Source organism: Manacus candei, unplaced genomic scaffold (assembly GCF_025592945.1).
Source record: "Manacus candei isolate 608988 ecotype Guabito, Panama unplaced genomic scaffold, ASM2559294v1 h1tg000033l, whole genome shotgun sequence".
NCBI lineage: Eukaryota > Metazoa > Chordata > Aves > Passeriformes > Pipridae > Manacus > Manacus candei.
Genome location: NW_026138081.1, coordinates 397,799 through 413,556, shown reverse-complemented (window position 1 = coordinate 413,556; position 15,758 = coordinate 397,799). Strand labels below are relative to the sequence as shown.

Genomic DNA, 15,758 nt, shown 5'->3' with positions numbered 1-15,758 from the left:
TAATCTGTTTAAGTTACTTTTAGGTTATCTTCTATTTTTGCCAGAATTGCTTGAGAGGCTTTTCAAAGTTAGGGCAAAGGTGATTTTTTTGTATCATTTAGTCATATTAATGATACTGAATTTACTTCAGTAAAGTAGGAAACAAAATTTTGGGGTATTCTGAGAGGGTTCCTCAGAATTAATTGAATAATTGTCTGCAAATTTTTATATGCACACATGTTCACAGAATTCTTTGACAGGTTTTTAAAAGATTGTTTTTTGAAATATAAGAAACCTGGAAACCACAGTAAATTATTCAGATTAGATTGATATCAGTAGATACCTTCATAACTTCCTGGTTTAATTATATTAAGAAGGTGGCCAGATATTAAGAAGGTGGCCAGTTATATTTTTTTGTATTTTGACTCTCAAGAATTTTCTTTTGTCCTCCATAGGAATTCAGAGCATTTGAACTTCTCCGCAGTGGCCTGGATAGATCCAAATACCTGTTGGTGAAAGAAGCAAAAATCATTGCCATGACTTGTACTCATGCTGCTCTGAAACGACGTGACCTGGTTGAATTAGGCTTCAAAGTAATGATTATACTAGTGTTACTATACTACTTGATTTTAATGTTGATTCCCCCCAGCCCTGTATAAACCTTTTTATCTGCCCTAATCTAGGCAGCTAGATTATTTTGAGTTGCATTTTTTTACTAGTGTCTTTCAATTTGTAATTTTACTGAAGAAAAATGTAACTTATGTAAGATGAAATAATTTTCGAGTTCTTGTATATATGAAAAATTCTTAATAGTACATTCAAAAAAAAAGTTAGTTTTGCTATATTCAGTGATAAGCAGCAGTGATAGAATTAATAAAATAGAGGCAGAATTGGGATGAAAAGCATGGCCTTTGGAACTTTAGTTACCTAAAGGATTAACCATTTGAGGAAAAAGAACCATGATGCAATGCTGTTTTCACTCTGCAGTGGTAACCATAACTGTTAATTCAGTGCAGACTTTTTTTCTGACAAAAGCCAGACACCAGTAATTCTTTCGCTGATAATGCATTGTATTGGATCACAAAATGGCTCCTCTTCAGCTTCAGTGCAAAGATACCAAATTAGTTTGCTTCACTGCAGAAAGCTTTTTTCTTGTGGATGGGTAATGGCATATAGGAAGCATGTAATGTAGTTCAGTCATGGATTCCTTCTAGATATAAGCCCTGATTGGTACGGATGGATCTGCCATTGATGTGGTAGGATTTCATCCATTTGGTAATACTGATATTTTGTCTATTCTTACTGTAACTGTTCCAACCATCAAAAACGGAATGAATAATGGTAGGCTGAATAACTACATTAATTTGTATTTCTATCTGTATAGACATCTCTTTACTTTTTTTTTTCTCAGTATGACAACATCTTAATGGAAGAGTCCGCTCAGATCCTGGAAATAGAAACCTTTATACCTCTTCTGTTGCAGGTTAGACTTGAAATATAAAACATATTTCAAAAAATTATAAACAAGAGTCTGTGTTCTTGAACAATAGTGAATATTAAAATGGAAAATATCTTGTGCAGAAAGTAACTCAGAACTGATATTTGCTATTTGAGTAGGCAGTAAGAACTGTCACATTGATTATGAAATTATTTTATTTAGTGAAATAAGCATCTTACAGGTTTTTTTGAATGCTTGAATGAGCATTGAATAACCAGCTACATCAGGCCGGTGAGGGAAAATAAGTGTATATGAGAAATGCAGAAACTGAAGAGTTCGTGTAATTAAAGCAGACTGTTTCACCAGAGAGGCATATTCTGGGGGATTCCATTAGTATATTTACATGAGCCATCCAAATAATCCTTGAAAATTGAGTGGGTTTTTTTTTTAACGAAACCTAAAGATCTAGGCTTCCAGAGTAGCAGCACTTGATTTCTTCAGTTGCAATTCAGAAAGAAATTTTTAAAAACTGCTTTGTTTGGTGAGCTCTCTGTCCAAGATTAAAATTGCTGCTAAGAGCAGAACAACTATATAGAATGCTTGGTCTTCTCCAAAGCTGTAAGCTTTTGGGAGGGGGTGAAAAAAAAAGGAAAGATTTCTTTTTTTCCATGCCAATAAAAATAATTTTCATACTCTTTCTTACTAAGGCATTTTCAGACTTGATGAGTTGGACAGTCCACAGTTCAGTTTTCATTCCTTGCTGTCTGATCAGAAACGGTTTCAGAGCTCTTCCAATTCAAGTGACAAGAAAAAGAACTTTAGGTTCTGTCTTGAATAGTGCTCCCATGGGGAAAGGAAAATATCACAGGAGTGTGTGAGAAATGAGGGTCTGGCAGGTGGAAGTCTTCAGGATTCTAGTTCTTGGAGAATGTTACCCGCACAATCTGTTCCTTTTATGTCCCTATATTTTTTCGTGAGGTCTGTCAGTATGTAACATGGGTGCACAAAGGATGGTACAGAGCTGGAAAGAGGTATACGAAACATACTGAAGAGAATTCAGTCCAAGAGCCAAGATGAGAGAGAATTAGTTAGAGGCACATCCTGGTCATGGAAGAGGCCATGTGAGAATTACAGAGGTAAAGAGATGAAGCACATGAACTACAGAGACACTTGAAAGGCAGGTTAAGTCTGTGCCTCAGACATCTGAGCACTTAAACTGTTTCAGATGCATCAGTCATCATTCAGATGCTTCATATTCAATACCTCCGAATCCTGAAAGTAAAGTTCAAAGGACAGTTCTGGAGTAATACTGCTATGGAGTAACCAGGTTTTTTCACTACTCTAGTGTCTATAATTGTAGTTCTTCCTTTTGTCTCTGACAATGTGTTACTTTTGGCCTTTAAAGCAATGTAATATGATATTTATCCTGGTGGTATTTCTCTACTAATTTTAGCAGATAAAGGTACCTATTGTTTTATAAGAAAAAAGACTTTATTTAGAATTCTACTCTCTGATTGGAAAGAAACTTAATAGTCTTTAAAATGACTGCAGTTCAGTGTAACTTAAATGTTGGAATTTAGAGATTAGACAAAGGCAACCAATTTAACTATTAATGTGTTTTAATTGAGTACCTGGATTATATCATAATAGTTACAGTAGTGTAATTTTTTAATTCTAGAACCCCCAGGATGGATTCAGTCGTTTGAAGCGGTGGATTATGATTGGTGACCATCATCAGTTACCACCAGTCATTAAGAACATGGCTTTTCAAAAATACTCCAACATGGAGCAGTCTCTTTTTACACGGTTTGTTCGTGTTGGAGTACCAACTGTTGATTTGGATGCGCAAGGAAGAGCAAGAGCAAGGTGAGACAGCAGATTGCATGTCTAGCTTGTATGGAAATACCAGGTTAAAATTGGGAGTAGTGCACATATAATTTTGGAAACTATTTTTTATTGTTAGGACAGAAGTTTGCAAAACTGGAATTTAGTTGTTTTGTTCCATTTTTTTCAGCTAAGACTAGGAAGGCAGAGTTTACTTTGCTGAAAAGCAATCAGATTTCTTTCTTCTTTGTTATTTTTATATAGTAGTACTCTGCTGTTGCATGAGTACTTCAATGAAAATTATATTTAAAGCAATTTAATATGCTTAAGTGTTTGGGTTTTTTTTACAACTGAGACTTCTTTGCAGAAGCTTCCTTTTCTAAACTAACATTTAATATATTCAAGGTTAAATAAAGATTTGATTTATTTAGCGTTGAGTATATATTCCCCTTAATTCTGTGAAAGGGTACTTTTCTTGTAGTATTTCAACAGAGCTGCATCTTTCATTGGTGGCATCTAGGTTGTCCACACAAGACCATAAAGCCTTTTTTATATTAAAGGAGATACTGCATCTCTGTAGTAAAATAACTTTTCTTTTTATCTAAGTATTTGTCATTTCACTGTGGTAATTTAAATATCAGATTTATTGTGTAAATTACATATTTGTGGTGTTATATTAAGAAGGAAAAATAAAACCAAATAAGAGAAAATTACTCTATATAAAATCTTGCTTTTTTAAGTTTAGTTGTAAATCTTTATTTTAGGCATAAAATGTAGTTAACAATATGAAGGAGAACATTTTTTTCATGTAGGAAATGTTGAGAGGGTAGAATATTATTTTCTAGTCTTATGAATGACAGTTTAAAATGCAAATTCTATCTGAGTATAATGGTAAATGACATTTATTTTGCCATCTACTATTTCACAACATCTCAGTGAATTCTTTAGTGATAAGAGAGCACAAGAATTCCTTCATTTTGCAAGTAATTTTTTGACCAAGGATTTTTTTCCATACCTCCCTATGCTTTGTCCTTTTTGATCAGAGGTAGCTTACCCATTAATTATCTACTACTTTATCTGGTCCGGTTATTGTTATGCATTTCTGAGTGAGGCATTTTGGTTGTATTACTGTCCTATAAATACCAGAGATGATTCAGAATTAGGTAGATTTTGGTTCTTTCCCTTCGTGTCTTATATTAGTACATGGCAATACACAAAATAAGTAACAAAATAAATTTCTTTTTAGAGTAAGAAATTCTACAACTGTTAATGCAGAAAATGCTTTTTTTTCCTTACTCCTGTTTTGTAAAGAAGAATTAATATTCCTTAAGTTCTGTTACCCATGAAAATTTCCACTAGAATTCTTTGCAAAATTTTAATCTGATCAACTAGAACAGACTTAAGGCTGTGTGTGCCACACTGAAGTGAAATCTGAAGTTTTCTGTGAGACAGAACCAAACAGAATCACAACTTAAAAGTAATATTGCTGGATAGCTTGTTCAAATAAATTTATTTATGTATGTACAGCTGCCCAGCAAAGTTATTCTTTTCACTGAAAGCCTACAGAAGCACTAATCTTGAAAGCAAGGGGTTGTGTGCATGTGAACTATTTTGAATGAGTTTGAGAACCTACAACTAACTCTTTGGGGTTTGTCTCTGTGGTTTTGAACAGTTTATGTAACCTCTACAACTGGCGTTACAAGAATCTGGGTAACTTGCCTCACGTGCAGCTTCTGCCAGAGTTCAGAACAGCCAATGCTGGCTTTTTGTACGACTTCCAGCTTATAAATGTAGAAGACTTCAATGGCATAGGAGAGTCTGAACCCAATCCATATTTCTATCAGGTAAGAGAAATATTACATGTATAATTCTTTTATTCTGAATATGACTTAGTAGATCTGCAGTGAAGACAGGCTATCAAAATACAGTAAACTGATGTTTAGTTCATGTTCTCAGATCAGTCATGTGTATGTGTGATTCTTTTCCTCCTGTTAATAAGTTTTGAATGTTGAAAATGATAACGTAATATGTTGTATTTTTTGCTCAGTGAATGACTTTTATATCTGTTTTCTCAATCTTATGGGAGAGATGAGATTTAGTGTGTAATTCATTACAAAATGTCATTTTGACCTAAGGCAAATTAAAGTCGTTGCAATTCAGCTGCATGATAGTGAAATAAAGAGTAGCATTTAACCTGAACATGAAGAATCAAAGTTTGCTTGGTGGCACATATTTGAGTTTTAGGAGTTGCTGTATTGATTTGATTTATATGTAGGAATGGTAAAAGGTCCGTTCGTAGAAGAATAAAACAGTACTGCAAGAAATATACATCAGGCAGAGAAAGCATTGAGGCTTAAGTACATTGCAAAAAAGCCCTTGATCTTGGAGTTTCTCAACTAAATTTTCAAATCAAACCATCAACAACAGTCTCCATCTATTTCCCTTAAACTGGGAAAATATTTTACACTTGTAATAAGATGCTTATATTTTCAGTCCTTTTATTTTTCTTGTTTTAAAAGCAGTGATGAAACAGACTCTGGTGCCTAGAATACCAAGCTTGAGTTTTGGAAAAGTTAGAAGCTGGAACTGTGTGCAAGTTAAGGAGTTTAATTCAAACATGGAGTTAACACCTTATATTTTGCTTAATATTATGGAAAGCAAACAATAGACTTTTAAATAATAATGTTAATAATAATTTTTTCCCTTTGAAGATCACTAAGACTTATGTTAATCTGTTTTTAAAAAAGGCGTAAAATATATTCATAGGTTTTGCTTTGGTTCCTCTCAATATATTTTAATGCAAATTATTTTGCTGTCAGTGAAGAAAGCAATGGTGAGTCATAATGCACTTTATCCCACTTCTAGATTGAGGACAAAATTGTTCGGAGAGTTTCTTTTGGTTTTGTTTTTTAAACTGTAATGCAGAAGTAGTAAAAAGTTGTCCAGTGGAAGATGAACAGCTGAAAGGAGTGCCTGATAATTGAGAGTATGAGCACTGCTTAGACCACTCTTTTTAGCTAAAGAAGATTAACACTGATATGAGGACACAGAACACATTTGTTATTACAACAGTACTTTCATGTGCAAACTCCTCTATTTCTTCCTACTATTACTTTTTTTTTTCCCAGGATCTTAAACATTGCAAGATATATAGTGGAGTATATTGGTGGCATTGCATGGTTTTTCATGAGATAAGAGATTGCCACCGTGTATTATTTCTCTTTGTGAATTTGGGCTTTTCTTTCCAAACTTAGAGGGGATTAAAATTTGTAGAATAGCTTTACACCCACAGGTGTTTGATATGCCTGGCAACTGCATTTTCCAAGTAATGCAGAGCCCACTTAGTAAGAAAAAATAAATGAAGCTGGTATGTCCAGCCTATTCAAACATGCGCCAAGTGGGGATAAAATTCCAAGTATAAATAGATCAGGAGTAAATGTCAGCATTTGAGAACAACTTCTTAACCTGAAAGATAATTTTTGTTGACAGAAAATGGATTTAAACAGGCTATGAATAACTTCAGTCTGGAAATAGAACAAAACTTCCTATAACCAGAAGGGTGGTTCTTTGGGACAGACTTATAAAGTAAGGGCACAGAAAGTAAGTTACAATGTACAAAATAACAACTGGTCATTTGAAATTGAATAGGTATGGCCTGCAGTAGAAATAACTGGATTTCATAATCCAGATGTCTGTCTCCTAATGAATACATGAAAGGACTTTATTCTAGTTCAACTAGTTCTTACTTTCAGTTTACTGGAGAGTGAGTCATTGCAGCTTTTTGGGGTGACTGTTTGGAACTCTTTACTAAATATTGCAAAGTTTCAGTTGGTGCCTGATAATAGTATTGATGTAGATATTTTCAGTAGTTCTCTGAAGAGGAATTAGAACAAAGTTATTAAACCTACTTATGGTTCTTTTATTCTTCCAAAATGGTTTGTATGAAGTGAGGAAAGAATTATCAGATCTAGAGACGTTTCAGCACTAAGGTATTTGTCTAAATACATGACAGTGTCACAGGTGTTATTCTTTTTAACCTTACAGGCTGGGTAACCCTTTTTTTGTCTTCTATTTTTTCTTTTTCTCTCATTTTAAACTTTAGAACCTTGGTGAAGCAGAGTATGTTGTGGCAGTTTTCATGTATATGTGCCTGCTTGGTTATCCTGCAGACAAGATAAGTATCCTGACAACATACAATGGACAGAAACACCTGATCCGTGATGTCATTAATCAGCGGTGTGGAAATAATCCACTGATTGGACGACCAAACAAGGTGACTTTGAAAATATATTAGTCATTGGAGTGGTTCTGCTTTCTGTGGTTTTAAGTTGTCATACTGTCAATAAGACTAATTTAATAGATTCACAGCTACCTGTGCAAGTATTCCCTGGTTTACTACACATTTATTAATCTATGTTCTATGGAATTTCGTAATTAGTGCCTTTGTTTCTGCCTGTTCTTAATTTGACAGAGTGAAGTCAGTGAAGGTGAAAAGACTACAGGTTACATGGGACAGAATAACTCTATTTTGTCCTCAATAAAAACAGCAATCCCCAAAGCCACACCTTTAGGAAGATTCATCCAGGGTGGAAATTATTTGATAAAACATATGATGAATCTGACGAAAGAAATAAAGAATATAGTTATTAAAGTCTGGTGCTAATTCTGCAGGTTAAAATTATATTATAAAGCCAATGACTTTCTGTAATCTTTTGGTATTAGCACCCCACTGCTAGTTGTCTGAATTTTAAAAAAAAAAAGAAACTATATTTAGTCAGACAACTCCTCTAACATCTTGCAAAACAACTCTAGACTTCTTGGTTAGAGACCAACTAAAACAGTTAAAGCATTTTCTTTTCTATTCTTGTTTACTGCAATCTCAGTCCAAAGTTGATGTTAAAATTTTAGTGTCATGTTTTAAGTGAAATCACAAAGATTAACCTATGGAGGTTTTTTTCTTGGTTTTTGATTCTCTAGGTAACAACTGTGGACAGATTTCAGGGTCAGCAAAATGATTATATTCTCCTTTCACTAGTGCGTACCAAAGCTGTGGGCCACCTTAGGTAAGTAAGAACACCTTTTGTAGTGTCATTGAGGTACATGTTCTCTTTGTCAGATACAGAAATGTTTATAGTACCTTGTACAAAAGTGTTAGATTATTTGGGTATGTAGTAGAAATGAAGTTTAATGCTATATATATAATGAAGTTGAGACATACTTCCTTTTATAAATGTCTGGTACCCTCTTCATGATCACTTAATCCTTTAGTAATGGCTCTTATACTATAATTAGTTTATATTACTACAGATAGGCTGAACTTGGTTTCAAGTAGAATGCTAAGTCTGTAATGTTTGTTGAGCAAATGCAGGCTTAAATTTTCTCATAAATCCTTTCCTGTAAGTGAGACTTATTTATTTTGCATCAGAAGTGTTTGATCATTGCATGAGTTACATTATTATGTGTGGTTTTAAATGTTTGTGCTTTTGTTTTGGGATGGGATGGAGGAAGACTTGTCTAATCAGCAATAGTTAGATGAGTTATCAAATTCATCTTTACTCATTTGGTGATACAAAAATAGTGTTGGGATTTGTTCTCAATGCTTACTCTCAACTTTACTTGTGAGGTGTAGGAAGATAGTAAAGGGTGTTTTTTCATATCATTATTGATACAATGGACCTATATATATATGGTTCTATATAATGGTACTAGGGTTTGGTAGCTATTGAAACAGTATGTAAGGAAAAAACTAAAGGCAGAATAGTATTTTAGCAGATGATTTTATATTTCCTTTAATTGAGACCTTAGCGTACTTTTAGTTATTTTTATTGCAACTATTTATCAGTGAAAAAGAACATGATTGATTTTGTTTTCTGAAGGGATGTCCGACGATTGGTTGTTGCCATGTCAAGAGCCAGACTTGGACTTTATATCTTTGCAAGGGTATCACTATTTCAGAACTGTTTTGAACTAACTCCAGCTTTCAGCCAACTCACAGCTCGACCGCTTCACCTCCATATTGTTCCCACAGAATGTTTTCCAACAGCAAGACAGGTAGGAATAGCTGCACTGGATTTTGGTATCTGTAATGGGTGTTTGTGTTTGCTTACTTTTTTTGAATGGGCTATGGAAGATGGAACTGTTTTCTCTGCTAAAAGTGCTAAGTGCCTCCGCCTCTTGGCATTGGACCAGTCTGCCCAGGGAAGTGATGGAATCATCATCCTTGGAAAGCTGTGTGGATGTGACACTTGAGGATATGGTTTAGCAGTGAACTTGGCAATGCCACTTGATTATTGGATTTGTTGATCTTAGAGGTTTTTTCCAACCTTAACGATTCTATGAGTCTATGAATTATGTCCTTAGAGTTAATTTTTATCATGATACATGCTAGCTGGTTTTAATTGATGCTTCCATAAAACTTAATTATCAGTATAACTGTTGTGCCTGTGTAATGGATTCACTATTTTTCTTTTGTGATCAATAAGTAAGCTTTTAGTGCTTACATATTTTTGGTCTAGCTATGAAACAAAGTTATTTCTCAAAACAGCCACATAAAGCTAATCACTTCTCATACAAAGACATAAAGTTACATTTAGCTGAATAATTCAGGATAACCAATTTAACCAATTAATTTTTTTTTTCTTTTTAAATTAGTTCCAGAATCACAACAGTTTGGCTGCTGGGCTAGGTTCATAAGCACAAAAACCTAATTTGTAATATGCTCTAGATCTTTAGGGAAAAATTTGTATTCAGCATCTAAGCACAGGGCACACAGAGCAGACTGCTAAATGAAGAAATAGAGGAGCATATCTGCTTTGCATACTGAAGCTTTGAGAAGGGGTGCCTGCATGTACCCCAAATTCAGTTACAAATGTTTCCCTGGTCTTTAATGCTGTTGACAATTTTGGGAGGGAGCCCTTCAGTTGAAACTTTCAGATCATGTGTGCAACAAGAGTGCAATGTGCATGGTCAGTGAGTGTGAGCAAGAAACAGCTGGACTGCAGAGGGCAAGTAGGCCAAGTCCTAATCTGATCATGAAATATTTGTGCCTTTAATATGTTAACTTACTCAATTCCAAAATGTACTTTATGAAGTAAGAATCAGAATCTGGCCTTTCCTTTTGAAATTTCTTCTTTGGGATGCAATATCATTATTAATCCAGTTCCCCAAAGTGGAATACCTATTCTTGCTAACTTTCCAAAGAATTCAGCAATTTTTTTTCTTTGAAAAAGAGTATTTAACTTCTTGGGGCTTATGTTTTCTAATATAGTTGAATAACTTTTGAATAATGGTTGCTTTGCTTTGTTTGCTGAATGTCAACCTTTTTCACTTTCCTTAGAATGGAGAAAGACCATCTCACCAAATACATGTTATTAAGAACATGCCTCAAATGGCTAACTTTGTGTACAATATGTATATGCACATGATTCAGAGTACTCGCCACCATCAACAGGTAAGGCCCTTCTAACTCTTGGCATATGTGCACTTAAAATAGAATTGTTTTTTGGTAGAAGCGGCATGAGAAGCTGTTGAGGTTTGAGACTGTTCCTGTTATATTTCAAATTCAAGAAGCGTTTGTGACTGGGAGTGAGAATATTGAGGTCTTTTAAAATCTTGCAGTAACAAAAGCTGCATCTTCTACAAATTTGAGCCCCAGTTTAAGGTCACTAGTAGTAATTGGTGCCAGGTGGTAGACATGGCTCTGTCTGGTCCAAAAATACTATTCATTAATACTAAATTTCAGTATTTACTTGAAAATAAACTTGTATGTTATATTTCAGGTAAGTGCAGCTAGTGAGATTATAACACCACTGCATGTTGCAATAATGTTTTGAAAGACCAGATCATGTTTTGAAACCATTTTAACCATGTTAAATCACTGTATTTTCCAGGCTGGTTCACAGCTGTAGCATTTTTTGTTCTGGAGCAATTTTTTTTAGCACTAGTTCAGCACCAAGCAAAATTTCATGGGGTTGGAAGCAGTTGTAGATGCTTTTTGTACCTAGTTTTGTCAGTGTTTAATCTCTGAACCCAACAGAAACCCGTTGTTATCATATGTAAGTATAGTTTAGAAAGTATACTGAGCAGAAAGCTGCCTTTACTCAGCATACTTGGATCTGTAAAGCCTACAGGAAGTTGACAGTAACTGGAAGGGAGAGTGGTCTTAAATGCTACCCCTCAACTGCATCAGCTTTTACCCAATGTCTGGCGTGCATCCTGTTTATGTTACCTGTAATTTATTCTTTCGTGGTACTCTGAAGTTCCCTTATTGGTTTTCGCTCTTCTGAAAGATCTCCAAAAGTAGACAAAATTGATGTGAAAGGACACTACTCACTCTGTATTAGCTGACTGTGGGAAGAGTGTGAATGTGACTGTATACTTGAACAGATAGTCCAAGGTTCTCGTCTGTGAGATACAGGTTCTGTTCTGTAATGCAAAGATGTCTCTGTGCTACATCCTCTTCCTTTCTTCCGCTGTTTCATCAAATATGGAACAGTGTAATCACTAGAGATCAGAACCCAAAACTTCTCCTTTAACTGATTTTCAGACTTCAGATAGAAATTTTTTTTTTTTGTCTGCAGTTCTTATCCAGTGATTCTTGGATTTTATTTTATTTTTTCTTCTGTGAGACAGCTTCAGCCAAATTTTCAGCATTTTGCTACCTAGGAAAAGCCTTTGCCTGGTTGTCCTGCCAGACAGGATACTTTCTTGCTATTTTGGGGAAATGCTCTAATTATCTGTGTGCTGTAAAGAAAAGGGGATAGAGAAAGAGGAGTGACACTACTAAAATCTCTTTTACTTACAACTATTTTTTATAGTAGTGAAGGAAACTCACACTGTTTTGTTAGAAACCCAGTCCTATAAGCACAATAAGACTCGTTTAGGAGCCAGTTTGTCTAATGTAATTGGAGATCTTTCAACCATGCAAAATGCTATGTGATGAAGACTTACTAGACTCTGTAGTTGGTCACATTCAGGTGTAAATGAATAGCCCTGTCAAAACAGGGAAGTGTGTATACATGTCCTGAAAAGCAGATGGTAGCATCTAAATATTACCAGCAAATGGGTTTGCTTGACACGTTAGACAAATATGCACCTGATCCTTCTGCTAATGCTGCTTATTCTTTTTGGCATACTAATCTTATTCATTGCTAGCTAAAATTAGTTACAAAACTGCTGTTTTCCTACTGTGTCAGTGAATCACATTCTCCTTGCAGGGGAAGCCAAGAAGTGAACTACAGATAAAAAGCAAAGCAGTCATTAAATTTCTTTTGTCCTATTTAGTACAATGTAATATTTTTCCTTTTCTTTTACACTAGTCTTTATAGTAGTAGTCACAAAGCACAACATTCATCTAACTAAATCACAGAAGACCGAATTTGTCTCATACATCGAGACTGCATTTTTTTAATGAAAGGATCTCTGGTTTGGAAATACATCTTCTGCGTACAGGTGGATTATAGAGACCAGTGTGATAACTTTGAAGTCTGTAAAAAATGCTTTTCATATCTCTGCTAGTGGTCATAATTGCTTTATAGATTTGTCTGTGCTCAGTAATATTCGTAATATTAGTGCCATCTAATTGAAGGTAAGACTTCACTGTAATTAAATACCTTATTTGTCATGTGAAGCCAAGTTGCCTTTTGAGGAAAACAAAACTGAATAATCATCAATGGGAAGTTTATCAAGCTTGCATTTAATTAAAACAATCCACAGTATCCCAAGGAAATATCCATCATGTCGTTAAATAATGTCAGGCTGCAAGAAGTATGAGTGTTTCTGGACAGCCTGGAATTGTATAGGATCCATACTTACATTTCAGCTCTCTGTGTTCTTGGTGTTTTTTTCCCAAGTGGGGAATGCATATAATGTTTTGCAGACTACTCTTTTGGTTGCAAGCAGAACATTTAAACATTGTTTTTGACTGTTAGTAGAACTTGCTAAGTTCTACATTTACAGCTCTGTGTGAAACTTGGATAAGTACAGATTACAGTCACATAGCATTTTATAAGGTGTTGCAGGGGGGAATTATGGAAATAAGTTGTTAAAGACAGGCCTGTTAAAGGCCTCAAAACCAAGTTAAACATATGAGTTTGAATTGGTAATAGGTGAGTTATAGTAGTGTCACGTGTGGAGTGGAAGCTTCAGAGTTTATTGGAGAAGCCCTCCCATTGAGTCACAAGGTGGACCCCCTTGCTTTCTAAACTCCTCCTCAGAGAGGAGCCAAGGTGCAGCTGGATCCAATCTTAGCCCCAGATGTTGTCAAAGGATTGTCAAGTCTAAGAAATTACAGAGGTGTGATTGAACCTTTGTACAACTTTGTCCCGCAGGATTAAGGATGGCAAATCAGATATATTTATATAAAAATGAATTATTTATTATGATAAATGTTTAGACAAAAAGGTCTTAATCAGAATTATTTACTACACAGTATAGAAGCTAAAACTACTAGTATAGTATAGTATATAGTATATATCAAAGCCATTATATTAAAGCAATTATAATAAAGCTAGCAAAATAAAGAAAGAATTATTAGGTAGAGGTTGTTGTTACCCATACCAACGACTGTGGGCAAATCTCTTTCAGTCAGCCTCAAGGGGTAACCTTGAGGAACATCTCCCACCAAGGGAGGAATCTCCACACACGCTCCAAAAGGGGTATGTTAGAAGAACCTGCCATTGGAAAGTGGGATTGGACTTTTGTAGTATAAAGGGATTGACTGTCAGTCGTATGTCTCCAGGTCAGCTGTGTCAGCTTAGCATTTTTAGATAAGGATACTTTACCATATCTGCCACACCTTTTCCTCACAATCAGGATGTTTAACTTTGGAGTTAGTGAGTCAGACTGATTTTAGCACAATTCAACACCAAAAGCAGCATGATATCCCCTCAAAGTTCACCACTGATAGCTTTGCAAAATAGGGCACTGTTCAAGTTGTTTTGCTGCATGCCAGGCAGAGCATCCTACTACAGGTAGGAATACGCATGTTGCTCCAAGTAGGGATTTACCATAACTTGTCTTACTGTTTGGGGTAATGGAACGTTTGCTATCCTTGAATTGGAAGGCCTGACTTGCTAATACCTCTTTTCAGGAAAAAAAATATCTGAGATGACCGTTTTGTGAGCCAAGATTATTCTAGTTTTTTTTTATATAGGACTGAAGTGCTTACAAATCATTAAGGCTTCTAAATCTTAAGTCTTTATTGTTAACTTGCTATGCAAACTAATGCAAAATCCTAACTATAAGGTGAACAGTTCAAGCTAAAATGTAAAAACTTAAAATCCTTCCTTTTTAATCATTCAGCATTTACTGCCCCCACCTGCCATGATTGAAGAACCAGAAATGGCCCAAACTGAAGAGACTGAAGTGGAAGGTGAAGGGCAAGACATACAGGAAGATGCAGAAGAAGAAAATATGGTACTGGAAGAAATGATGAAGGAAGGAGAATTGAATGTGGTAGAAATGGATGAACATCGAAAAATGCCCGAACACCCTGGAAGAGACAGTGACAGTGGAGACAGTGAACCTGAAAATGAGACTGAAAAGTGATTGACGGAATGCTTGTCATTTAGGCATTTTGAAAAATGGATGGGGAAGAGCAGTTAGAAAAATTGCTATTTTTATACTGACTTTTTTTCAAGGGTCGCTTTTGTAATGCGACTTGTTTGATATATTTGTCACTGAATGCTTTGTGGACTAGCAAGATGTTTTGCAAACATTCTACTGAGTTCTTGTCAGTATCGGTAATGTAATTTGTTTAATGGCCTCAAATGATATGCATTTTCCTTTTCATAAGTTGTTCAGTAAAGATGCTTTTTATACCAGTTTTGAGTATTTGACCTTTAATTCAGTCACTATGTTACCCATTAAACCTCACCGATGAAGTATATTCAGTATTAGTCAGACACTCTTTATAGTTTCCGTAGTGTTTTGCCCTGGAGAACTCCTTATGCAGAGCTGTGCTTATGTACACTGAGATGGTATTTTAGGCAAAGGCTCAAGTTCATTAAGATACTTAGTTGTATGTCTGAGAAATGTGAATTATCATGCCACTTTGAAGCGTTTAAAAGCTCTATTGAATTGTGACCTTTGCAGGTTCTCGAGGTTTCCTAAGTCCCAGGTACTTGTAGCAATTTCTCACTGTTGACTTCTGATGCTGTTTTTAATTTATTATTCTTTACAGAAGAAATAAGGGTGCAGCTTTTCAACAGCACTGATTTTTAAATTGGTGTTTTGAAATAAATTTCTTTTGATTTAAAAGGAGACAGTAATTGCCCAGGCTAAAGCCACACAAGGAAGAAAAATGAAAATAGTTCCCTGAATGCAGGGTATGCAAAACATACAATATTGATATTAATGACATAATGGTTGAGTGGTGGTTTTTTTAGGGTAACTTCTGAGTGTACACATTTCATAAAGAGATCAGAGAAAGGGTTTTTCCTGATTCATTAAGATTACTTTTCATCTTGACAAATTATTCAGTGGTTTAATGAGACTTATGAATTTCCAAGTAGATTTT

The 15,758-nt window shown here is 35.1% G+C and overlaps 1 protein-coding gene across 1 annotated transcript in view; it reads left to right on the top strand.

The window, feature by feature from the left end:
• The window catches only part of AQR (aquarius intron-binding spliceosomal factor), a 50,697-nt gene extending 35,634 nt beyond the window's left edge, over window positions 1–15,063 (top strand). Inside the window, exons 27-35 of the mRNA XM_051792014.1 lie at window positions 435–572; window positions 1,391–1,462; window positions 3,096–3,283; window positions 4,914–5,085; window positions 7,344–7,514; window positions 8,219–8,304; window positions 9,118–9,292; window positions 10,578–10,691; window positions 14,543–15,063. Of these exons, the coding sequence (XP_051647974.1) occupies window positions 435–572; window positions 1,391–1,462; window positions 3,096–3,283; window positions 4,914–5,085; window positions 7,344–7,514; window positions 8,219–8,304; window positions 9,118–9,292; window positions 10,578–10,691; window positions 14,543–14,788 (1,362 nt within the window). The 3' untranslated portion in view covers window positions 14,789–15,063. The remainder of the gene's footprint in view (window positions 1–434; window positions 573–1,390; window positions 1,463–3,095; window positions 3,284–4,913; window positions 5,086–7,343; window positions 7,515–8,218; window positions 8,305–9,117; window positions 9,293–10,577; window positions 10,692–14,542) is intronic.
• The last annotated feature ends 695 nt before the right edge of the window (window positions 15,064–15,758 follow it).